Genomic DNA, 26,905 nt, shown 5'->3' with positions numbered 1-26,905 from the left:
CTCTCTATCTTCATTTGCATTTCCTTTTCAGCGAATGCAACTCGTGCTTTTGCTGCTTCTGCCTTAGCACGTGCAATGGCTGCTGCTTTACTTGTTGATGAAGTGCTTGAGCTTTTCCCAGAGCATGAGGCGGCGGACCTGGTCTCAAACGTGGTTGCTGGTTTATCTTCCATGTCGTGGCAATAGATGAGGTTGCCTGTGTTAACGTTGCTCTAGTTGTAGCCTTCTCTCTTAGCTGTAACATAGAGGCGGTAACTCCAATCAGCTCAACCTTGTTGTCCAGCCCGCTAGAAAGCTCTCGTTTCACTGTCTTGTCCTGCATGCACGTAGCCCTGTGCAATCTGACCAGCAGCTAAACACCTTCCCGCATCAAACACTGGAGAGTAGGATCGTCTTAACTCCGTTTATTTGAATTAGAAAGGGTGAAACTGGGAAATGAAACAAGATTACCTGTTACTTACATATTAAAGAGTTGCAAATATTATACAATGGCAGTTGTAAAAATACAATATCACTACATACCAATGCAATGCGGTTGTACACACAGTAGCTAACATTCAAGCTAAACCAAAAGAAATATGTAATGCATTGCTACACAATGTACGTAACATAACCCGCATTGTTTATCCAAATATAGCACATGTAGCACAACCCATGATAACAGAGGCAAACTAGCCCACTACACCCTCAGCCCAATATGCACATCAAACCTACTGGCAACACTTAATATATAGGTACAGTATGTTGGTGTCTATTTTACATACCGAGAATGCTACCAAAGGCATGGAGCGTGGAAGATTGACGTGTACAGTATGGAGAGATAACGCAAAACGTGAGGCTGTCCTGATCACATTCAACTTCCTGACTAAATCCCATGGTGCAACAGTCCCACAGTTCTTAAAGAAACAGACGCATGTAAAGCGACTACTGCCAGCAATGAAACATTTAAGTGAACTAATGTGCTGATGGGGACAGAACACTCCCCGCCTGGTATCCATGGATAACACCCATACACTTAACTCCAGAAGAACAGTGTTTGAAAGTCACTACTGGCTCTTGTAGTCTTCTTCGGAGAGCAGGAGGACTAAGTCGGTGACAGGCCTAAGGAAGAGCTTGGTTCCATCTTGTTTGGAGATCTTGATCTCCACACTGCGGACCTTCCTATCTTTGCTTGGGAATACCTTAGTGACCAATGCCATTGGCCATTCATTCCTTTCGGCTTGGGAGTCTTTCACAAGGACAATACTTCCAGCATCAATGTTTGGCTTGCTGGAATGCCATTTACTTCGAGTCTGCAATGTAGAAAGGTACTGCTTTCTCCATTTGTTCCAGAAAACATCTGCAAGGACTTGAACCTGACGCCAGTGCCGCTTATAGAGATCCTTAGTGTCAAACTGACCGGAAGGAGCAGGAAAAGGGCCCACCTTCTGCGTGAGAAGAGTAGAAGGGGTGAGTATCATTGGATCCGCAGGATCAACGGATATTGGACCCAAGGGTCTAGCGTTTATGATGGCTGCTACTTCTGCCAGAAGAGTCGCGAGAGTCTCGTGAGTGAGCTTTGAGGATCTTTCTTGCTGGAACATGGAATCCATGATTCTCCGGGCTATGCCTATCATCCTCTCCCATACGCCGCCCATGTGAGAGGAGTGAGGTGGGTTAAATGTCCATGTGCAGCCCTGTTCAGCTAGGTACCTCGTCACACGGAAACTATCTACGTTTGATGGGACCTTGAGCTCCTTACAGGCCCCGATGAAATTGGTGCCTCTATCCGAGCGGATATGTTTCACTGGACCGCGGATGGAAATGAACCGTCTGAGGGCATTTACAAAGCTTGAAGTATCCAAAGACTCAATGACCTCAAAGTGCACTGCCCTTATGCTCAGACAGGTAAAGATCACTGCCCAACGTTTTTTGTTAGAGTGGCCACCTCTTGTTTTCCGTGCGAGAATGGACCAGGGCCCAAACACGTCCAAACCAACATTCGTGAAGGGAGGCTCGATGCTTAGCCTATCTGCAGGTAAATTGGCCATTTTCTGGGAGAGGAATGTGCCACGGAGTTTGCGGCATGTGACACACTTGTAGATGACGCTGCTTACTTGTCTTCTCATTCCAACTATCCACAGGCCAGCAGTGCGAATAGCACCCTCTGTAAAAAGGCGCCCTTGATGACGTGTCTGTTCATGGTGGTGACGCACAAGTAACCTTGTGATGTGGTGGTTACCAGGAATTATTAGGGGGTTCTTTTCATCAATTTCCAATTCTGCCTCTGTGATCCGGCCTCCGACTCTCAATAAGCCATTACTATCGATGAATGGATCCAGTTTCTTAAGAGTGCTGTTTTCTGGGATTTCTTCCTGGTTCTCCAAGCATTCAAGCTCTGCGGCATAGTTCTCCTGCTGCACTGTACGAATAATGAGATCTTTGGATTTAGAGAGCTCCTCCACAGTGTATGCCGCCTGGCAGTAATGCCAGCCTTTGCATTTACTTGGTCCTAATGCTGATGTTTTCTTGAAGAGTCGAGCCACGTGGATCAAGCGAGTAACAGCATGAGTCAATGGCCTCCAGCTTGAAAACTTCTCGAAGCGTCGTGATCCAAGCTGGGCGTTTGAGGCAGCAGTGCTCAGAGTAGACACTTGAGGTCGAACTTCTGGATCCAATTTTGGATCTGCAACTTCAGAGATATCCTCCTTGGAAAGACTAGGTTCGTGGTTTGTCAAAAAGGCTGGCCCTGTCAGCCATGTGGTATCCTTTAATTGAGCTGCGGGGACTGCTCTCGTTGCATAATCTGCTGGGTTGAGCTCGGTGGGGACATAGTGCCACTGTTCGGGCCGCGTTGATCTTCGTATGCGCTGTACTCTATTGCTTACGTAGACGTAGAACCGTCTAGTCTCATTGTAGATGTAGCCTAACACGACCTTGCTGTCCGTGTAGAAATGTACGGCATCCGGGTCAACATTTATTTCTGAGGTGACGAGCTCGGCTAACTCCACTGCCAACACTGCTGCACACAGCTCCAATCTCGGTATTGTATGTTCTGGTCGTGGAGCAAGTTTTGCCTTACCTAGAACAAACCCTACGTGGCGTTCTCCGTCAGCATCTGTGGCTTTGATATAGGCAACTGCGGCTATTGCTTTGATAGAAGCATCACAGAAGATACAAAGTACTCGCCGTTGAGCTTCAGAGAGGGACACTGGTGCATATGTTCTTGGGATATGGAGGCTTTCCATGCTGTCCACAGCTTCCCTTTATCAGGAGGTAATGGGGAGTCCCAGTCGCCCACTTCCATGGTGAGCTCACGAAGGATAGCTTTGCCTTGGATGGTAACTGGGGCAACAAATCCCAGGGGGTCGTATAGACTGTTAACTGTAGACAGGACACCCCGACGAGTGTATGGCTTATCTTCGTCTACAACCTGAAATGTAAACGTATCCGTCTCGAGCTCCCAAATGATTCCAAGGCTACGTTGCGTTGGCAACGTGTCTGTGCCAAGCTCCAGATCCTTCAAGTTGTTTGCGTAGTCTTGGGAGGGAAAGGCTCTCATTACTTCGCTGCTATTTGATGCGATTTTATGTAACCTGAGGTTCGAGCAGGCAAGTGTTTCTTGTGTTCTTTTGAGCAAGCTGATGGCAGCTTCTTCAGAGGGCAGTGACTTCAAGCCATCGTCCACGTAGAAATCACGGTCTATAAACTGCTTGACATCCAACCCAAAGTCAGCCTCGCCATCTTGCGCTGAACGTTTAAGGCCGTAGATAGCGACAGCTGGAGAGGGGCTGTTGCCAAAAACGTGCACTTTCATCCGGTATTCAATGATGTCCTTGTGAAGGTCGTTATCCTCAAACCAAAGGAATCTCAAGAAGTCCCTGTCCTCCTCTCTGACCAGAAAGGAGTGAAACATTTGCTGTATATCCGCTGTAACCGCAATGGACTCTTTTCTGAAACGAATCAGGACTCCGAGAAGGGTGTTGTTAAGATCTGGACCTGTTAAAAGTACATCATTCAGCGAAACCCCTTCATATTGTGCGCTGGAATCGAATACCACCCGAATCTGACCTGGTTTCTTCGGGTGGTAGACGCCAAAGGTTGGGAGGTACCAACGTTCTTCTTCTTCCTTCAGAGGAGGAGCAATCTCCGCATGGTCATTTTGGAATATTTTTTCCATGAATGAAAGGAAATGGTCTCTCATTTCTGGTTTCCTGCCGAAGTTGCGCTTGAGTGCAGAGAGACGTTTTAGTGCTTGTGCTCGATTGTTGGGAAGGCGTCGTCTCTGTGACTTGAAGGGGAGGGGTGCTACCCAGTAGTTAGCATCATCCTTCTGAAGTCCTTGTTCCATTATCTTTAGGAAGGCCTTGTCTTCAATCGAGAGAGACGTTTTATTATCGTCTTTCGTCCTTTGGAATACCGTACACCCGAGGTGATTCTCCTCTTTGTCACAGTCGGTATCATCTCTGAAGTATCCCCCGATGAGGTCTTTTGACAGAGAGTCGCTGTATCTTTCTTTGATGAGGAGCCGGTTGGGACAAGGTTGAAAGAGAGATGGGCGACCATTCTCTAGCGTGCTTGTAAAGAAGGTGTTCACGATGGATGGTTTATGAACGTTTCCCAAACAGACATCTCCAACGATGACCCACCCTAAGTCGAGCCTCTGAGCATAGGGCGCGTCGTGGGGCCCGTTGATCTGTTCCCTAACCTTGTGCACTCTTATGATGTCCCTTCCTAGAAGAAGCAAGATAGGAGCTTTGTGGTCGAGTTCAGGAATCTGATGAGCTACAGATGTAAGGTGAGCATGGTGAAGTGCAGAATCTGGAGTGGGGATTTCTGATCTATTGTTAGGGATCTGATTACATTCGATGAGTGTAGGGAGAGGTAGACACAACTGACCATCCAGAGATTTGATTTGGTAATCACTTGCCCGTCTTCCAGCTGTCTCTGTCACTCCTGCACATGTCTTCAGGGAGTAAGGCGACCTGGGCCCTTCTTCCTTGAAGAGGTCAAAGAACTCTGGCCGAGCCAATGACCTGTTACTTTGGTCGTCGAGGATAGCGTATAGGCTTACTGCTCTGTCTGGGCGACTTGATTTAAAGACTTTAACAAGACAGATCTTGGAGCACGACCTGCCACTTAGGTCTCCACCACAGACGCTCGTACACAGGGCTGCAATGTCCGCGGGAACACTTTGTTCCTCCCCGCCATGCTCTATGGCAGGGTCTGTGGTCTTAACGATCCAGGGCGGAGGTCCAGGATGTAAAGCTGTGTTGTGACCTTCACTCTCACACTCTGAGCATTTCACACTGACCTTGCAGTTTCTGGCAAGATGTGATGTTGATGCGCAACATCTGAAACATATCCCGTTGTCTTTGAGAAAAGCCTTTCGGTCTTCAAGAGATTTCCCTCTAAAACTGCGACATCTTTGCAGAGGGTGAGGCTTCCTATGTATGGGGCACTGCCTATCGGGCTCCTCGGTCTTCTTTTCAGTCCTCTCGGCATTAGAGGGATAATACACCTCGGTTTTATGGACTGAAATAGGTGCTCTCTGGTTGCTTTGTTTGGGGGAAGGCTTGTCTGATTTGGACGGGGCCGTGTTGAACGTGGTGAGGTCAAAGCTAGGGTCATTCCTAGTGGTTGCTTGATGGCAGACAAAGTCCACAAAGAAGAGAAATGGTGGAAATGGTACTCTGTTCTGTTGCTTGTACCGCGTGCCTTCGTTTATCCATTTCTCCTGCAGGTTATAGGGTAACTTTTGTGCAATGGGGTTAACGCCACGGGAAGTATCCAGGAAGGCTAGGCCCGGCAGATCTCCCTCAGCCTTGGCGGAAAGAACCTCCATCAACAGATCTCCCAGCTCTCTCAACTTCTGAGGATCTTTATTATGTATTGTGGGGAACGCGTCGAGTCTCTTGAAGAGTGCACTCTCTACGGCCTCTGGTGATCCATAACACTGCTCCAGTCTTTCCCACACCATTGCAAGACCTCTTTCAGGGTGGTTTACATTAACCGCCCTGATCCGCCTTGCATGTCCAGCAGACTCGTGTCCTAGCCATTTGACTAAGAGGTCCATCTCCTCCCCAGCTGACAGGTCTAGGCCTCTGATTGCATTGAGGAATGAAGCTCGCCAGGCTCTGAAGCTTTCAGGACGATCGTCGAACTGTAGTAGTCCAGTGCTAACAAGTTCACGGCGAGCAAAGAACCTCACAAAGTTTGTCATGCCTTGACTGTCGTGTGGGTCACCTGCTAATGGAGTGCTGTGGTGGGGAGCTGGTGGATGGTTGCGGTCATGTATTCCTCCTCTCCTGATCCAACCATCATTCTCTTTCCCTTTAGCAGTATTGGTCTGGTCTGTTCTATGTTCAACCTTCACTGCCTGTTGTGTAGGAACATTACTTGGAAGGAGGGTGTTGTCGTCTTTCGCTTGGTTAATGTGTGGAGCTGGAACGACTCTATCTTGATGCGGCATAGAAGTTGCATATCTTAACCCGTACTCACTAATGGGTTCCATTTCTGGCATTGACTGAAGGCTTCTGTGTGATACGGAATGTTGAAGTACATATTCGGAGGTACGCTCTTCAGGATCTTTAGGCTTGAGTAGGAGGTCTATTTTGCAGCTGCGTTTTTCCCCATCGGTGTCTGCGGCTGCCTCGAGGACCTCTGCCTCGGCAATGGCAGCTGCTGCTTCTTTTTCCATTTTCAATATGTCTAGTGACGCATCTAAGCGGGCCCTCTCTATCTTCATTTGCATTTCCTTTTCAGCGAATGCAACTCGTGCTTTTGCTGCTTCTGCCTTAGCACGTGCAATGGCTGCTGCTTTACTTGTTGATGAAGTGCTTGAGCTTTTCCCAGAGCATGAGGCGGCGGACCTGGTCTCAAACGTGGTTGCTGGTTTATCTTCCATGTCGTGGCAATAGATGAGGTTGCCTGTGTTAACGTTGCTCTAGTTGTAGCCTTCTCTCTTAGCTGTAACATAGAGGCGGTAACTCCAATCAGCTCAACCTTGTTGTCCAGCCCGCTAGAAAGCTCTCGTTTCACTGTCTTGTCCTGCATGCACGTAGCCCTGTGCAATCTGACCAGCAGCTAAACACCTTCCCGCATCAAACACTGGAGAGTAGGATCGTCTTAACTCCGTTTATTTGAATTAGAAAGGGTGAAACTGGGAAATGAAACAAGATTACCTGTTACTTACATATTAAAGAGTTGCAAATATTATACAATGGCAGTTGTAAAAATACAATATCACTACATACCAATGCAATGCGGTTGTACACACAGTAGCTAACATTCAAGCTAAACCAAAAGAAATATGTAATGCATTGCTACACAATGTACGTAACATAACCCGCATTGTTTATCCAAATATAGCACATGTAGCACAACCCATGATAACAGAGGCAAACTAGCCCACTACACCCTCAGCCCAATATGCACATCAAACCTACTGGCAACACTTAATATATAGGTACAGTATGTTGGTGTCTATTTTACATACCGAGAATGCTACCAAAGGCATGGAGCGTGGAAGATTGACGTGTACAGTATGGAGAGATAACGCAAAACGTGAGGCTGTCCTGATCACATTCAACTTCCTGACTAAATCCCATGGTGCAACAGTCCCACAGTTCTTAAAGAAACAGACGCATGTAAAGCGACTACTGCCAGCAATGAAACATTTAAGTGAACTAATGTGCTGATGGGGACAGAACAAATATATTTTATGAAACTGACACTCACCGGAGACTGATAGACAGGCGCTCCGCAGCTGAGATCGAACGCCTGTTGTTGGTGTCTAACCGAGAGATCCTGGCACCAACCAGGCACAAAAGGTCATCGAACTGGCTAATGTTTAGCCTGAAGTAGCGCTGGAAGTGGCACTCATGTGAATGGTGAAATTGAAAAGGTCAAAGACTAAATTAACCTATTAATCACCCATTTTCATATTCATGAATCACGATCTTGTAAGACTAAATATTGCCAGTAGCTTGAAAATGCATTTCCTGCCGAAAATGCATTGGAATGCATAAAGCTGAAATTCATTTCAGAAAGTTGCTTAAAGTACAGAAATGAAAAAAAGCTGAAATTAGTTCTTAACATTGCTGAAAGAATAGAAATAGGAGAAGCTGAAATAAATTTAAAAATTGCTGAAATACTAGTTGTACTACTAGAAGTACTAGGAATATTAGTGTAAGAGCCATTATGCTCTCTTTTTGACTGTTGTAGTTCCACTGGAGAACACTGGGTGGAGTATGGGTTTAAGGTGTATGTAGATAATCAGGGAGCAAGGGAAGCCAGGTGTTGGGTTTAAGGTGTATATAGATAATCAGAGAGCAAGGGAATGGGGGTGTTGGGGAAGCAAACAGTTTTTGACCGTGAGGATCAAGGGTGAGGATCAAGAGTCATGGTGCATCAGAACTATGGATTGTAACATGTTTGAGCATCAGAACTGAGCAAAAAATAAAGAAGATAAAATGCAGTATTGGACTGGAACTGGAATCATTTGGAACCACGCGTCAGATAACCCTACAAAACACCTCTACTAGTGACAAGATGGCAAATCGTCGCTACACTTTGTCAAAAACTACTTCTTTGTGGATTATCACGCATCGCTTTGGAACTTTTTTTGAACTAAGCACTGGATTCCGCTGTGGATTTGGATATAATTGGACGTATGAATCAAGGACCAGTCGCGACGAAGCGAGCAAATTAATTCAAGGTATGTGTACTGCTACCTATGAATGGCTCTTGTGTGCACACCTTTAATAGCATAAATCCAATGCATTGGTTGCTTAAGTTTACAGTTACTGACAAGTTGAATGAAATCAACACTCTGTGAAAATGAGTGTGAGTAATTGTGGTGAAGACTTTATGGCTGCTGGTAAACCACCAGAGACTAATGTGCCGGTTGAGAGAGTTGAAATGGAGTCGGTGAAAGAAAAACGGGGCATCAAACTTACTCCAAGGGCATTACTGGAAAAATTGGAAACGTTGCAGAAAACAAGAAAGACTAAACTAAATAAAGCAAACAACTTGATGGTTATCATAAGAGATTTTATGTGTAACCGAGAGTATGAAAAGGAAGTGCAATGTTCTTTTGAGAAATTCATAAAGCTGTGTGATGAAGCAAAAGAAATGCACAATTCTGTGATGGTTATTTTGCCCAATGAAGAAAAGGAAAGACAACAAACATGGTTCAATGGAAAGATGTTAATTTATAATGGGTTTAAAGATGATGTTAACAAATGGTTGAGTACTGAAAGTCAAGTTTCATGTTCTGGTGTTGATGACAATGCTTGTCAAGATGACATTGAACCAAATGATAGCGTTTCAAACATTTCCTCACGAGTGTCAACTAAACCATCCAGTAGGAAAAGTTCTAGCAGTGTGCGTACTGGGAGATCTTCTGCTTCTTCAGCACGAATTATAGCAGAGGCAGAAAAGGCTGCATTAATTGCACGTGCAACTGCTTTAAAGGAGAAACATGCCTTGGAGGTACAACAGCATGCCTTGGAGGTACAACAGGAACAACTGAGGCAAAGACAAGAGCAAATGGATATTGATGCAGATATTGATGCTGCTACTGCTAAAATTGCGGTTTTAAACAATTCTGACGGCCAGCATCGTAAAACCTTTTCTGATGGTATGAATGCATATTATGATAAAGGAACTACAATGGGTGGCAAAGAAGTTATTCTTAACCCTCATGTTGAGGAATATAGGCCAAGGAATTGTTTCCAGCAAGCAAACCAAAGGAATGTGGTTCAGCAAACTCACAGTGCACGGCAATCTGATCTTCATTCTGTGTCACAAATGCAAACATCAAATGTAATGCCGAACAGCAATGGAACATCAACTTCTGCAGTATTATGCAAAAACAAAATGAGATTACTGCTCTTCTTGTACAACAACAACAATCCAGCACACTGCCTCAAAGAGATATTCATGTGTTTGATGGTAATCCTTTGCAATATAGAGCTTTCATCAGAGCATTTGAACATGGAATAGAGGACAAAACCAACAATTATCGAGATCGTTTGTACTTTCTGGAACAGTACACACAAGGTCAACCTAAGGAACTTGTGCGCAGTTGTCAGCACATGGATGCACAAAGAGGATATGTGCAAGCTAAAGCATTGTTAAAGGAACATTTTGGCAATGAGTTCAAAATAGCTGCTGCATATATAGAGAAAGTACTTGGATGGCCTTCAGTAAAATCCGAGGATGTAAGTTCACTGCAGAGTTATGCTCTCTTTTTGCGTGGATGCTGTAATGCAATGGAAGAAATTGAGTACATGGAGGAGCTGGAGATGCCAAGCAATTTGAAAACAGTCATCACGAAGCTGCCTTACAAATTAAGGGAGAACTGGAGAACTGTTGCTTGTGAGCTATTGGAAAGGCACAATCGAAGGGCAAAGTTCAGAGATATCGTAACATTTGTGGAACGTCAAGTTAAAATGTCATCTGATCCACTTTTTGGTGATATCCAGAGTACTCAAATTGTACAACAGAAACCTCAACATAGGAATACAATTAGAAACAGCTTTGCAACAACGGTTGTTACTAACAGCAAGTCAATTCAGTGTTGTATGTCTGATTTCAGATCAAAATCTCAAGTTGTATGTTTGTGTTGCAAACGTGATCACTTATTGGAGCAGTGTACACAAATGCAAAACAAGATGCACAAGGAAAAACTGAACTTTCTAAAGGAGAAAGGTATCTGCTTTGGCTGTCTTTGTGTCGGACACATGAGCAGAGATTGTGAAAAGCGCTTGAATTGCACAGTATGTGGCCAAATGCATCCCAGCATTCTGCACATTCAACAGAAGGAGAGAACATACACTCAAGAACAAAATCGTCCATCACTAAGTAGTGCGCTTGTTGCCCTTCAAGCATGTGGTCAAACAGGGGCCGGTAATGGAGAATGTGCATTATCAATTGTACCAGTTCAAGTCAAATCCTGTAAAGGACAAAAGGTAATTCAAACATATGCATTCTTGGATCCTGGTAGTTCTGCCACATTTTGTTCAGAACACTTAATGCACCTTTTGAAATTAAAAGGAAAGAAAACTAATATTCTTTTGAAAACAATGGGCAATCAAAGGTCTGTTAGTAGTTCTATTCTGACTGGATTGGAAGTGTCTAGCCTTTATAATGACATCTTTTACAGTCTTCCGGAGGTTTTCACTCAGGAGAAAATGCCTGTGTCCAAAGATAACATGGTTACCGAAGAGGATTTGGATAAATGGCCATACCTGAAAGGTGTTAAGATCCCTCATATTCCTGCTGATGTGGATTTGCTAATTGGAGCAAATGCTTCCAAGGTAATGGAGCCCTGGGAGGTTAAAAACAGTGATGGAGAAGGACCTTATGCAGTTAGAACCCTACTGGGATGGGTCGTGAATGGACCATTACAAGGAAGCAAGGACAATGGGAACACAATTGAATGTCCGGATGTTACTGTTAATAGATACGCAGACAAGCTGGAGGAGCTGAAACAGGAGCTCCAACAAAAAGGAAGCCACAACAGGCTGCAGGAGGAGGAGCTTATCAGTGCGATGAGAGAGCAGGTTCTGCGTCTCACCCAGAAGGAGCAGGTGCTGGAGGAGCGTTTGGAGAGTGTGTGTCAAGAAAACACCGAGCTGAGGGCCAGTTTGGCCTCTTTGCACACACGCCTGGCTCTACAAGACCAACTCAACCAGCAGCACAGCCAGCAGCTAGCTGGGGCGCTGCAAGAGGCGGAGGCTGCACAGGGTCGCTCACGGCAGCTGCAGACCCAGGTGGAGGAGCTTCAGGAGGAGGTGTCCCTGCAGGAAGGCAGGAGCCACGGAGACGCACCCCTGCTGTCCGAGCTGGAGAGCAGCATGGAGACGACGAGCCTCGGGGTCAGCAAAGAAGAGATTACACAAGAAATGTGGTCCAGTCTTCAGTTGCTGCTCCCACTGACACCGAAACTGAACAACTCGGGGAGGTCAGAGGTCGTGGATCAAAAGGAAGACCTGCACACAATACTGCGTCAGTTGAAGGGAGTGGCCCAGACTCTGGCACTGACGTGGGGCTCTCAGGAGCTGAATCGAGCTTTTGTCGACAGGACGGGCGATCAGTGTGGGAATCCGAGTGCAGCGCATGAGCTGAGAGATCAGAACGTCCATCTGCAGCAGGAAAACGCTGAGTTGAAACGTAAGCTGCAGGACGTGGAGGAGGAGGCCGACGTCGTCCAACACACCATCAGAGATCGAGATGAAGCCATAGCCAAGAAAACCCTGATGGAGGCAGAGTTGGTGAGAAGTAAAAGTGACATGATATCTCTCAACAACCAGTTAGAAGCCATCCAACGTAAGCTGGAGTTGTCACAGGAACTGGAAGCCTGGCAGGACGATATCCAGATCGTTATCAACCAGCAGCTCAGGTCCCAGCAGACGATGGAGCATCCTCAGAAGAAGTCCACCTCCAACGGCACGTCCTTCTTCCGCAGGGGGGGCAGAGCCGCCTCCACCTCCTCCACCTGGAGTTCAGACGTGGATCCTGGTTGATGGGACGAGTCTTGGAAGTTTTTCCTGATAAAAATGGACTTGTGCGAGTACAAACTAAAACCAATATACTTGAGAGACCTGTGACAAAGCTTTGTCTATTGTATGACAACTTGGAAAATTAAAGGACTGATTGCAAAGACTTATGTTCTAAAAATGGAAGATTGTTTAAATGCAATGTTATACAGTGTCGCTTTGGACTTTAATGGCTCTTTGTATAAATATTGTATTGAATTGTAATGTCTACTTGTCATGTACAATTAGGGGCCGGAGTGTAAGAGCCATTATGCTCTCTTTTTGACTGTTGTAGTTCCACTGGAGAACACTGGGTGGAGTATGGGTTTAAGGTGTATGTAGATAATCAGGGAGCAAGGGAAGCCAGGTGTTGGGTTTAAGGTGTATATAGATAATCAGAGAGCAAGGGAATGGGGGTGTTGGGGAAGCAAACAGTTTTTGACCGTGAGGATCAAGGGTGAGGATCAAGAGTCATGGTGCATCAGAACTATGGATTGTAACATGTTTGAGCATCAGAACTGAGCAAAAAATAAAGAAGATAAAATGCAGTATTGGACTGGAACTGGAATCATTTGGAACCACGCGTCAGATAACCCTACAAAACACCTCTACTAGTGACAAGATGGCAAATCGTCGCTACAATTAGTAATAGTTGTAGTACTTGAATATTTGAAAGAGCAATAAGTATTCAACGAAAGAGCTTTATCCTAAGCTTCATGGTTAAATTACAGATAATCATTGCTTTTATTTTGAAATTATGGTTTTGGGTGAGGGGGTGGGGGGGTTTTGAGACAGAATATTTTGTCATTTAAACTAAGACGTTATTAATTGATAGGCCTCATCAAACATTACAGTAAGAATTTCCTCCATGGGGTGTTTGTTTTGAAATGATGGGATTGTGGGGAGAAAAAGAGAAAACTGGAAAGCGGGAGGGAGGAAGAGGTTAAGGAAAGGAGAGAAGTTTGTTGACAGAAAGCATAGCTGTGTCAGGTGACTTTACTAATCAGCTGTTATAGTTTAGCTGTGTGAGACAGAGTGCAGCGCGCTTGTGTAAGTAAGTAAGTAAAATGTATTTGTACAGCGCTTTTCTCAGACAGGGTCACAAAGTGCTTTACAGTGTGCATAGACATTAAAACAGTCAATATAAAATACAAATACAAATTATCAAAAGAGTAAAAGACATAGGCTACCCAAAGGTTAGCCTGAACAAATGAGTCTTCACTTGTCCCTTAAAACAGTCCACATTCTCTGCAAACCTAATGCTGGTTGGTAGAGCATTCCAGAGTCTGGGTGCCATAGCTTCAAAGGCTTTATCCCCACATGTCTTCAGACGCGTGCGTAGCATGAATAGCAGATTTTGATTGACAGACCTGAGAGACCGGGATGGGGTATGTAAGTGAATTATGTTGGCAAGATAGTCAGGGGCTTGACCATGTAGAGCCCTATAGGTTATGGTGAGCATTTTGAATTGGATCCTGTAGGTTTCAGGAAGCCAGTGAAGCACATGGGTGATATGGTTGTGCCTGTTTGATCTAGTAAGAAGCCTAGCAGCCACGTTTTGAATGGATTGCAGGCATTGAAGGACAGATTTATTGAGTGAGGAGAAAAGTGAATTACAATAATCAATACGGGAGGAAATGAAGGCATGAATAAGCATCTCTAGCTCAGGCTGAGAGACCACAGCCCTTAATTTGCTTATATTGCGTAAGTGGAAAAAAATAGGATTTGGTCACTGATTTGACGTGGGTTTCAAAAGATAGGGATTTGTCAAATGTCACCCCAAGGTTCCTTAGACTGGGCCGGACTGCAGATGACAAAGGCCAAATGTTCTGCGTGATCAAAGGGAATAGCACTGGCTGGCACTATGATTAAAACCTCTGTCTTATCTGGGTTCAACTGTAAAAAGTTTTCAGCCATCCAGTTGTTTATGGCGACTATGCAATCTAGGAGCCTAGTAAGTTTGTGTGTTTCATTTTGCCCAAAAGTGAAATGGAGCTGTATGTCATCTGCATAAAAATGATAAGAAATGTTAAAATTGCGAATAACCTCACCTAGAGGCAATATATATAAAATTAATAATATTGGTCCCAACACTGAACCCTGTGGAACACCACAAAACAGGGGCGATGATGCAGAGTGACATTCCCCAATAGAGACATCAAAAGTTCTATCTCACAGATAGGACGCAAACCAGTCAAAGGCCACACCTGATATACCCACCCATTCATGTAATTTCCTAATCATGATATGATTACAAGTTATTTTACTGCGTACAACAGCGTTTCACAGCGTTTCACAGCGTTCAAAACTGTTTGTTCTTAGTCCCATCAGAAACACCTCTCGAGGCCCCAAAGGTTCCTACCATATATAGTGTGACACACTGATCAATAACAAATACCAATCTGCTCTTACAATTATTGTTCGGTCTGAAATGGCGCGCCCAGTGACGGATGGTGCATTGTGCATCTCTTCTACCAGATCTTCAGACTTCCAGGAGACTTGAAATCGGATTGAGTATATTTTCTTTAACCAAGCTAGTCTGCTAAACTTGTTGTTGCTTGTGCTGTTTTTAAGTGAAACTTGACTGCTACTGCTTTATATGTTACAGTTTCTTGTTTTAAGCTAACTTGACTGCCAGTTGTTGTTATTGTTGTCCACTGATTCGGGTGTCAACGTGCTTGCTGCTTTGCATTTGGACGAGTTTCGGCTGAGGGCAATGAACCTGTTGTTTACTAACCACGGGGGAGTGGTCAGCGCAGCCGGAGCCGACTTCCACTAACGAGGGAGTATTTAACTGGAAACTAGGTGAAGCGTTAGTGAAGACCCTCAGCACAAAGACAAGCAGAACAAAGACCACTAAGGAGTCTTTCGTGGAGTCTTCGGGGCGACTGAGCGCGGCGCCTCACATACTCATTCGTAACTATGTGTTTTATCACTATACCTGTTAGAATTTCTGCCCGCAGATACTACCGCCCCCGGCCTAGATCAATTCTTTGTCGTAATCCCTCCTCCCTTACCTACCCCGCCCGCTCCACACATGTCCAGCACCTTGTCACAGGAGGACTCTGGAACTGCCAGTCAGCTACTCGCAAGGCAGACTTCATCTCCGGCTTTGCTATGCAGCAGTCGCTTGATTTCCTTGCCCTCACTGAGACATGGATCACACCGGACAACGCATCCACCCCTGCTGCTCTCTCCTCTGCCTTCTCCTTCAGCCACACACCCAGACCCACTGGCAGGGGTGGCGGGACAGGTTTACTCATTTCGCCCAAATGGACCTTCTCCCCGTACCCCATACCTTCCCCCCCCCCCCCCCCCCCACTGTCTTTTGAATTCCATGCTGTAACCATTACTCACCCGGTTCAATTAAACATTGTTGTCCTCTACCGTCCACCAGGCTCCTTGGGCCACTTTCTGGAAGAACTGGACATCGTCCTGTCAAACTTCCCTGAAAATGGCCCTCAGCTCATCCTGACAGAGAAGTCATCTGACCTCATACTCCTACTTGCTTCATTTGCACTGACACTCAATCCCTCCCCTCCGACTCACAAAGCTGGCAATCACCTTGACTACATCTTCACTAGGAACTGCACTACAACTAACCTCACTGTAACTCTGCTGCATGTCTCTGATCACTACTTCGTCTCATACTCCCTTCCGCTCTCACCAACTAACGACCCATCAATCGACTCTATACCGGTCCGCCGTAACATTCGCTCACGCTCCCCCCCCTCCCTGGCCTCCTCCGTTATATCAGCTCTCCCCGCAACCGACTCTTATGCACTTTTGCATCCGAACGTTGCCGCAGAGACTCTACTAACAACTCTGTCGTCCTCTCTCGACTCGCTGTGTCCGCTTAAGGCTCGACGGGCTGGCAGATCCCCTCCAGCTCCGTGGCTGACTGAACCGGTGCGTGCTACGAGAGCCACTCTGCGAGCATCTGAAAGGAAATGGTGAAAATACAAACAACCTGATGACCTGCATGCGTTTCAGTCGCTTCTGTCATCTTTTTCTGCCTCCATCTCCGCTGCAAAAAGTGCTTTCTACCAATCCAGAATTGAGTCCTCATTTTCCAACCCCAAAAAACTATTTTCCATCTTCACTAACCTCCTCGAACCCCCCAGTCCTCCTCCCCCCTCCACCCTTCTACCAGAGACTTTGTCACCTACTTTACCAGAAAAATAGATCACATCCTACCTCCATAGTAACAACCTCCTAGACCCCCACCAGTCAGGTTTCAAGGCGGGCCATTCCACAGAGACTGCTCTCCTCGCTGTCACGGAACAACTCCACGCTGCTAGAGCCGCCTCGCTCGCCTCCGTGCTCATCCTACTGGACCTTTCTGCAGCATTCGACACAGTAAACCACCAGATCCTTATCGCCGCCCTTCAGGAACTTGGTGTCACAGGATCGGCGCTGTCTCTTCTCTCATCCTACCTTGATGGTCGCACCTACCGGGTAACTTGGGGAGGATCAGTGTCGGAACCTTGTCCCCTTACAACTGGAGTTCCTCAGGGCTCCGTCCTGGGTCCCCTCCTCTTCTCAATTTACACCAACTCCCTTTGCCCAACTCATTCGCTCGCGCAGGGTTTTTCCTATCACAGCTATGCCGACGACACCCAACTAATTCTCTCCTTCCCCGACTCGGACACTCAGGTGGCGGCACGGATCTCTGCATGTCTGACTGACATCTCCCAGTGGATGTCCGCTCATCACCTGAAGATCAACCCCGACAAGACCGAACTACTTTTCTTCCCTGGAAAGACCTCGCCTACCCAGGACCTGACCGTTAACTTCGGCGACTCCGTGTTAACGCCCACCCAGAGTGCCAGGAACCTCGGCGTGACACTTGACTCCCAACTCTCCCTGACTGCCAACATCGCAGCGACGACCCGATCCTGTAGATACACGCTCTACAACATCAGGAGAATACGACCCCTTCTCACTCAGAAGGCGGCACAGGTACTAATTCAGGCGCTTGTCATCTCCCGCCTTGACTACTGCAACTCTCTGCTGGCGGGTCTCCCAGGTACCGCCATACGACCACTGCAGCTCATCCAGAATGCAGCAGCTCGACTGGTCTTCAACCTTCCGAAATACTCCCACACCACACCGCTTCTCCGTTCACTTCATTGGTTACCAGTAGCTGCCCGCATCCAGTTCAAAACATTGGTACTGACATACCATGCTGTGAATGGATTGGGACCAGTCTACATCCAGGACATGGTGAAACCCTACATCCCAACTCGCACACTTCGATCTGCATCTGCCAAGCGGCTTGTTCCTCCCTCACTGAGAGAAAAGCACTCGACGAGATCGCGACTCTTTGCTGTCCTGGCTCCCAGATGGTGGAATGAGCTCTCCGATGACATCAGGACTGCAGAGAGCCTCTACATCTTCCGTCGAAAACTCAAGACACACCTTTTTATACTCTACCTTGACTAAAACACTAGCAAACCGTAGCACTAACAAATGATAGCACTTAAATTGTACTTCGTCGTTCCGGGAGATTTTCGGGAGGAGCTTTGAATTATGGGAGTCTCCCGGAAAAAACGGGAGGGTTGGCATGGTTGGAAAAATTCAATCCTAATTGGCCTAAGTAAGGAAACGGAGTCCACATGAAGGTGTGGCCCAGGCTGCATATTTGCTCTAATAGACTCCACCGTATCAATAAAAAATGACAACAGCCTATTACAGTCATCTTGAGACCACATTGTTGGTACAGTGGCAGGAGGAGAAACAATATTATTTATAGTATCAAAAAAACCTTAGGGTTTGTCTTAGAAGAAATTAAATTAGAAAAATAGGCTAACCTTGGAGCTGAAATACATTGAAAAATTGCTGAAAATTAGAGTTGAGCCGGATACTCAGCTGAAACGAGTATACGGTACGGATAAAGCACTTTTGCCGAATACGAGTATTATACGAGTAATACGAGTCAATATCTGTGCTCGGATTGAATAAAAGTCCTCATTGGGTAGCTGTCTGTGTCTGTGTTCTGTGATTGGCTGGTAGTCACAGCGCCCCTCCCCTACGCACATACTGTTTGTGTTGCTGTGTCCCGCTCGGCTCACTCATACACAGAACTCCTCTCTCCCTCCCTCAGTCAGCAGGTTCGTGGAAGGATTTCTTCGGCTTCAGGTTTATTTTTTTTACTTCGGTTTGTTGTTCTTAACTAGTAGATTTCAGGTTTACATGGGGCTTGTTAAGACGTCATGCTTAAGAATGCGACTCGCGTTGCGTCTCTGCCTGTCGGAGATTTCTTTTTTTCAGTCGGCTCTAACCAGTTTTTTTTTAATTCAGGCACTGATCTATTCTCTCTCCCTCTCTCTCCCTCTCCCTCTCTCTCCCTCTCTCTCTGCCGGTCAGAGTTTTTTTACCGTCTGCTGGCTCTCTTCACGTACTCAGTGTCTGACGTCGACTAGTTGTGTTAAATAACTAAATATTAATATTACAAATTAAGCCACACACACACACACACACACTTCCCCTCTCTCTCTCATGATCATTAGTGATACAGAATAAAGAGTGAAAAACATAAATGAACATAAGAATTAAGAAGGAATGCTGTTTTAACCGCAGAAATGCGTCAGTACAGTGTACTGTTGTTCAAGTTCATGTATGATTGGTCATATCACCTGTTAATAAAGCTCCCTGCGAAGGGTCAATTGCATGATTAAAAAAGAGCATAACGTTAAAGCCCAGCCCATTTCAAGACAACCCGACAACTTACGGGTTAAATCCTTCATACTTCCGGGTTAAGCACCGCCCACTTTCAGGTTAGGCCCCGCCCAATCCCAGAACAGATACGGATACAGATAATTCATATGGTTCAACAGATACAGATACAGATAATGCTGTACTCACTCATCTCTAGTCACAACCCCGGTTTAAGTCCCCAGCAGATGGGCACCGCATCCCTAAATACCGGTGTCTCGTACGGAGGCGGTGGGAGAAGAGAGACGTGCTGCTCGGCATGTAGCCTCTTTAGCAATCGCTTTCTCATAGGGTTCCAGTAGTAGCTAGCTACTTTGTTAGCTGAGATAAGCTGTTTTTTTATGAAATTGTTAAGACTTGTGTCAACATTTTGAAGTTTAAATGGTGTCTTTAGCTGAAAGATTGGAAAAGCTGAAAAAGTTGAAGAAGTTTTGAGAGGATTTGAAAATGTAATCCATTGGAGACCATGTTAAAAAGGTTGATTTTAATTTATATTCATTCAATTATAAGAGCTAAAGAGCTGAAAAGTCACACCTCTCCTGAAGTAGCTGAACATTTTAATATTTGAATGGTCTTAATAGCTGAAAGTGTACATGGATACAGCACATGTTTGTTTATACACATGTATTATTCATGAGAGCATCTGTGAAGCCATAAAAATAAACCGTATATTCAATACAACTCAGTTAAATTTAATGTTTTCTGTGTTGCAGATATCTTGCTACTGGTGACTTCTATGGGACCATTGCCAATTGAATTGTTATACCAATTGAATATAACAATTGTCACCCAATATGAAAACTCTTGAATTATGGGTGAAAAATGTTCCCGACACTGTCTTGTGAAAGCTAATCAGCATTTGAGCTGCTCCGCTCGTCGTCATCACCGCCGTCCTGCTGTCACAACGTGAATACACTTTATGAAACAGCCCCTTTGCCAGAGGCACACAGGCAGCTGAGACTGAACGCCTGTAAGTTAGTTGGTGTCTAACCTAGAGTCACCGAGCCAACACAACAGGTCATTAAACCGCCTGTCACTATCCATCATGGAAATAAATAACCACTATTTGTGCTCTTAATTTATTGTGTGAACACAAACGTCGGGACCACAATCGGTGTTATGTTCGGGTTCATGACATCATTCGTCGCAACACACGGCTTTAATTTCACCAACTCCTCCAGGAAGTGTGTCTGGACGACCACCACTTTCAGCGCTACTTCAGGCTGACCAGCAGCCAGTTTGTTGTGTCGGCTCGGTGCCAACGTCTCTCGGTTAGACACTAACTAAAGCGATTCATTCGCTTCGCTCCTTTCGCTTTTTCGCATCAAACGCATCTGCACATTCGTGTCTTTTGTGCCGCCCGTTTAAAATTTGCCTCATTCACGACCAGACGCGTTTTGCATGGAATCTAATTTGCTATGCTTCGGTGTGAACTCAGCATTGCGAAAATTTGCTTCGCTTTTGGTGTGAACGAGGATGAATCTTTGAGTCTGGAATATTCTATAGAATTGAATTACTGCTGAGGATAAAGTTAAGTTTGTGAGTTTCTTATAAACCAAGGCATGTGGAAAATAAATCAAACATTCATACAATGGAAAATACAGAATATTCCAAAGCTTTCCGTTTTCTTTCTGGTTGTCCAGTTCTTGCCTTCAGCTTAATTCATACAAATGGAATATCCTGCAGACAGCAAGGATATAGCTTGGAAACTAGCTCGGCACACTGATCAAAAACGTTTTTGCAGGTATGACGGGTAAATGTATTCCTACTAAAACAGAAATAAAAGGCTTGCGATAATGCATTTCCAAACCGAAAAAATGTACCCAATCTAACCCAATTGGGTTGAGAGCAATAGTTTCTTCTGACTTACACAAAAATTACAAATGTGAATAAATACAAAAATAAAACATTTACAGACTGATCTCAAGCGTGACTTCTGTATAACATATTAGTTAAATTGAAAATCTCAAAAATGTTACTTTAAATACATTTCTATAAAGTCACTAACTTTTCCTGTAGGAGGTAGCACAAACTGTCTCATTAATTTGAACCACGTGCGCATCCTACCTTAGAAGGGGGAAGAGTCGATCACCGAAACCAGGATTTTTTAACAGTATAACGGCAAATAAACTTAAAGGAAGAACGTCTTTTTTCTCCGCTGAAGACCAGGAGATGATCATGAAGTCATATAAGGAGATAATATGTGTATTTGAATCATTTGTGTTGTATGAATTGAACGTATTCTTTTACGTTGTCCATTCTGTACCTCCATCACAGTCTCTCCATCCCGGGCGAGAAATCCTTCTCTGTCTCTAAAGGTTTTTTCCCTTCATTCTCCCCATTGAATAATTTTTCATTTTTTAGGTAGTTTTTCCTGTGTCGGTATGAGGGTTTCGGGCCAGAAGCTGTCAAATGATTGTTAAGCCCTCTGAGGCTAATTTTGTGTGCCTGTTTACAGTAGGCTTCATGGAATTCATGATCATCCAATGAGATGTTGAGATCCAACGAGAAGACTCTCAACTCTTTCAGAATAAGTATAAAAACGAGTCCAAAGAGTCTAATTGATACGAATGAATAGTTATGAAGATATATGTACTGTATCAGCTTATGTATCATATGTGTGGTTGCAACATATTGTGGCAACAAAGTGACAAATACGGAGCTCTCCTGGAAGACGAAGGGTGGAGGAATCTGCTTCTACTCCAACAGGAGCTGGTGCAACGACGTAACAGTGATCCAACAACACTGTTGTCCTGATGTGGAATATTTTATCATTAACTATAAACCCGTTTAAATCTTATTGCCGTCCAAACTTTGAGAAATTGTGTTTTTGAACTTGCAATTCTAGGGCTTTTACTTTGGATAAATCTCTAAAAATGTACAGTAAAAATATTGCATTTACTGTACAAGAGTAGTCAGACTGGTCCCTAACTCACATACTTCAGTCATTGTCCAGAATATTTGATTAAATAGCTTTTATTCCGGTTACTTGCTTAATACCGTAAATGTCACCATAAACGTGCACTACAATTCAAGTGTCGGCTGAGTTGACCACGGATATCAGAGTGTCGGTGACGTTGACCGCAGTACTATCACGTTGATTCACTGCATCATCCCCACCCAGTCCCACACCACACAGTCTTCATCTCTACGTGACTACTCTGAAACCCAAAGGGAAACCTGTCCAAGGATGAGCACACGGTCTGAATCGTAAAGGTGAAATCGGGTACTTAATGTCTCACCACAACACAGAGACATTTAGCCAGGATACTGCACCTTTTATCGGCCCAGCGCCGCCGCTCCAGCCGGTGAGATGCTGTCCCATGGCTGCAGCCTGCTCTGTGTCCTTCGTGTTCTGAGGCGGACAGGGGGACAGGAAGTTGGGAAGAATATGTCCGTCTCCACGGGTGACTACTGCTGCAAATCTCCCCTAAATATTAGAATACCGTTTATTTATCCGGTCAGCTGAGCTTCACGCAGCTTCATATGAACTCAAATATGCTGTTTTATTTGTAGGTGTCACCACCCTTCCAAGTATGTTCGCAAATCACAACATGTAGTATAATTAAAACATAGTGATTAAGCACGTATACAGTTAGTGCAAGTAAGAAATATTGCTTTTAGATTAGCTAACTTAAAGACTATATATCTATAACCAGAAAAACTGCAAATGTCCTATTTTCTGTTTTTCTTTACCATATATATCACAACAGGAATATTAATGAATTGATTATGATTAGTAGATTGTATTACGTCCAGTTATTAGTAATTTATTTCGGAGTTGCAATTTTAAAACACTAATGGTTTAACCCACCCGAATCCGTTTTCGTTTTTCCGTTTATTAATTGAGAAACCAAGAACGAAAAACGGGCCACTGGCCGACATTTATTTTGAAAGTTTGTAACGCAAATTACTTCTTCGTGTATTCCACTAAACATAACATGAAGGTCCGTGTGCCTTTTGATCGTACCTTTTACCGTAAAAACCAGAAAACCAATCGTTTTTCGTTTCTAATCCAAAACGGTAAAACGGAAATGGGCGGCCGTTTTCTCGTTTTTCGTTTAGAACCAAAATATGAGACCAACTGACAACTTTTCACTCCGTTTATCCCTTTTGTGTGTTTTTCCATAAAACGAAAATACGAAGCGTAGCCGCTAAACCGGAAGTACGTAGATTTTCAGTGTAAAGGCTGGAACATGCTTCTGCGTGTGGAAGTCGTTGGTTTGTTTATTTATTTATCAGAGACTTTTTTGCTCCCTGCATCGCCACTGCTGCTTTTCAATTCATTTTTCTTGCGGACACATTTGTCCTGTATTTTCCTCCACAACTTTGTTCACCCCTCGACCGGTAAACTGACGTTTGCGGAGATCTCCGTCCACTATAAAGACGCCACCCGCGCATTTTTTTCCCGACAAAAACTCTTCAAACTAATTAATTCTCTCGGAAAAAAATCTTTGTTTTAATAATGGCAGCGTTAGGCTATGAAACTGGAAATGTTAGACTACTGAAAGGATGTAGTTAGCACACACTGATGACTGATGACACAAGTTTGGAAAAATGGGTCGACACACGCAAGCACGCAAGAGTGGGCCCAAAAGGCATGCAAGGGATGCACAAGGGGCTCTTGCGTCTGTGTGTCCTTGCGTTTCTCTAAAAACGCAGAAGCATAAACTAGGCTTTACAATCAACGCAACCATCTGCAATGACAGCGGGTACCAGGGTAACATGAGGAGAAAAGTTCATTAATGGATAAAAATATATAATCCTGGTCCTACGGGATCTGTTAGCAGCCATAGTTGACTATTTATTTTCTACGTATTATGTTGCTTCAGTGACCGCAGAGAGACAGTTTAATGAGACGTTGAGTAAACATGTTCACATCTCCACCACTAGGGGGCAGAAAACGTGTATTTAAACCATCGATTGAATTATATATAACTGTGTTCATGTTTTTTATCTAGGTTATTACAGATGTATTTAATGCTGTTTATTTCATGTGATTTTAGCGTTAATTTGCAACCATTCTTGTATTCATCTTGTTATATTTATATCATGAAAGAGGGAACATACATGTGTTGTTTATTAAGCAATAAATAAAGACAGTTATGGTCAGGGTTAGAATGGAGAAGTCTGGTTCATTCATTCTGGTTTAGTGCAGCCAGAACAACCTGGAGCTCCACGCTCTGAAGACAGTGGAGATGGTTGTGGATTTCAGCAAGAACGGAGTCCCACCTTCGCCCATCACACTGTGTGACATCCCCGTCGCCACTGTGGATTCTTTCCGTTTCCTGGGCTCCATCATCACTCAGGATCTCTAGTGGGAGCTTAACATCAGCTCCATCACCAAAAATGCTCAGCAGAGGATGTTCTTCCTGAGGCAGCTGAAGAAATTCAACCTGCCAAAGACGATGATCGTGCACTTCTACGCGGCCATCATCGAGTCCATCCTCTGCTCCTCTATCACCGTGTGGTACGCTGCAGCCACAGCCAAGGACAAGGGTAGGCTGCAGCGTGTCATCCCCTCCGCAGAAAGGGTTATTGGCTGCAATCTGCCGTCTCTCCAGGACTTGTTAATATCAACAGAGCCCGGGTCCCCCACTGACTGACTCTTCACTCTCTACATGTACATAAACTTTATACTTTCTGTTTTCTGGTGCACTTTATTTGTAACTTAACTAACCCATAGCTTTAGATTAGTAACCCATAGCATTATATTTTATTTTATTTTTAGCTTATTCCTGCACATGTTGTCTGTTGTCCATTGTCGTACTGTCTACTGTCATTCACCAACCGCCAAGTCAAATTCCTTGTATGTCTTACATTTTATGGCAATAAATGTATCCTGGTTCCTGATGGCATTCAGACATTTTGACTCTAGAATATTTTACATTTTTTTCTCACTAGACAAGAACAATAAAGAGATTAATTAATTTCTACAATGTTGCCTTTCATGTGACCCTCAGAGTGACCTCTGGAGCTGTGGACGGATGCCCACCGTCAGGCTAGAATTGGGTTGGGAACCATTGCAACAGACAACCTGCTCTTAAACATGTTGGACACACGAGCATAACACTGTTACAGAAAATCTATTTCCCGCCAAATAACACTGTTCGGCTAAAGCCTGTTTGGGAGAAGGGTGTTCAAGAATATGTGACCATGAACTGAGAGAATAAACATGTTTCTCAATATGTAGATAAGATTGCAGTTTAGTGACACTGGAATGTAATATAGTAGAAGAAATGAATGTTTGGACAGGTTCTCTCCAGTGGTGGAGAGACACCTGAGACACCTTTACTTGAAATATAATATTAGTATCGCTTTGAGGCCTAATTCAAAACATAGCTCCACACTTTAAGTGGAGGGAGGTTAACAATCAAACAATAAAAAATGGCTCTGACAGCTGCTATTGAAAGAACCATATGAAATCCTGAGTTTTCCACAAGCCATATGAGAGAAACAGCAAATGTGGAAGAAGGTGCTCTGGTCAGATGAGACCAAAACTGAACTTTTTGGCCTCAATGCCAAACGCTGTGTGTGGTGCCAACAGGGAAACATGGTGATCATAGCATCATTTCACATTCTATATTTGACTTATTTACAAGTATAAGAGATAAATATATCAAGTGCTGACAATGTCTCTGTAACACCAATCAGACATTTGAGTCCACCTAGAAAACTTGTGGCAAGCACTGTCCAGCAGTACACTAACATCTGGGTAAAGCGTATTCCATCTCTGCAGCTTCCTCGTCCTGAGCGTTTTGTTGGTGCTGAAGTGTGACACTCTTGTTAGTGAGTCCACCTCTTGTTGGTACCACTCTGCAGCTGCTGATGCATCCGGATTCGCTGTAACTCTTCCTTAAGAGAAAATAATTGAATGTTTAACAATGGTTTTCTCTTGGAAATCTCTGTGCAATCGAGAAGCTGCCCTAAATTTTGGCTTTGAGGTGGAACTAACATAGATGCAATACGTTTTTTTCAAAATAGTAACAAATCTGACTGGAAATAAAACTGTAATATATATATATATATATATATATATATATATATATATATATATATATATATATATATATATTCTTTGGAACACAGACCAACATTAAATCTTCTCATCCTTTGACCTCCTCCGCTCAAACATTCAATTATGGATTGAAGTGTGACAAATAATGTTGTAGGTTAATTCTTTTTAATATTTAATATAAAGAAACCAAAAGTCTCTTCATTAGAGGTATGTTTGGTTTTTAAATGAAATAAATAAAACAAGATGTGTACAATGGTTGCGAATGAACCCTAAAAAACACATAAACAGCATTAAATACATTTGTAATAACCTAGAGAAAATAACATGAAAACAGTTAAATATAATTAAATATATGGTTTTAAAACAGGTTTTCTACCACCTACAGGTGGAGATGTGAACACGTTTACTCTGCGTCTCATTACACTGTGTCGGCTGTGCGTTAACGGAAGCGACACAATATGTGGAAAATAAATATCAGAGCCAAGAGCAACGAGTGTGTGACCACAAAGCACTTTGATTAAACTATATGTTTAACTATATTATTAGGTCTATTATTACGTGTATTATGAACAACATTCCATTAAACAGCGAACCGATGAGTATCGCTGTGTACATGGATGAATAAAAATTCATCAGTGTGTAGTCA

The 26,905-nt window shown here is 44.1% G+C and overlaps 3 protein-coding genes across 4 annotated transcripts in view; 1 reads left to right on the top strand and 2 right to left on the bottom strand.

The window, feature by feature from the left end:
- The window catches only part of rell2 (RELT like 2), a 57,575-nt gene extending 34,833 nt beyond the window's left edge, over positions 1–22,742 (bottom strand). Inside the window, exon 1 of one of the 2 annotated variants that reach the window (XM_037461350.2) lies at positions 22,518–22,742. The gene's annotated coding sequence lies outside the window, so the exon portion shown is untranslated. The remainder of the gene's footprint in view (positions 1–22,517) is intronic. The other variant, XM_037461346.2, reaches the window with a different exon arrangement.
- Positions 1,047–7,708, bottom strand: LOC119210618 (uncharacterized). Its single transcript, XM_037460813.2, has 3 exons — positions 7,478–7,708; positions 3,169–7,141; positions 1,047–3,034 (listed from the first exon to the last, which is right to left on the bottom strand). Exons 2-3 carry the CDS (start codon positions 6,884–6,886, stop codon positions 1,047–1,049), a joined length of 5,706 nt encoding a protein of 1,901 aa, XP_037316710.2. The 5' UTR covers positions 6,887–7,141; positions 7,478–7,708.
- LOC119199135 (uncharacterized) lies at positions 8,584–13,114 on the top strand. Its single transcript, XM_037456725.2, has one exon. The coding sequence runs from the start codon at positions 9,849–9,851 to the stop codon at positions 12,510–12,512; it is 2,664 nt and encodes an 887-aa protein (XP_037312622.2). The 5' UTR covers positions 8,584–9,848; the 3' UTR covers positions 12,513–13,114.
- Positions 22,743–26,905: the final 4,163 nt, after the last annotated feature.

The sequence above is a fragment of the Pungitius pungitius genome, chromosome 2 (assembly GCF_949316345.1).
Source record: "Pungitius pungitius chromosome 2, fPunPun2.1, whole genome shotgun sequence".
NCBI classification, from domain to species: Eukaryota; Metazoa; Chordata; class Actinopteri; order Perciformes; family Gasterosteidae; genus Pungitius; species Pungitius pungitius.
Note: the sequence above shows the minus strand (reverse complement) of the source record. Positions and strands in the feature narration are given on the sequence as shown.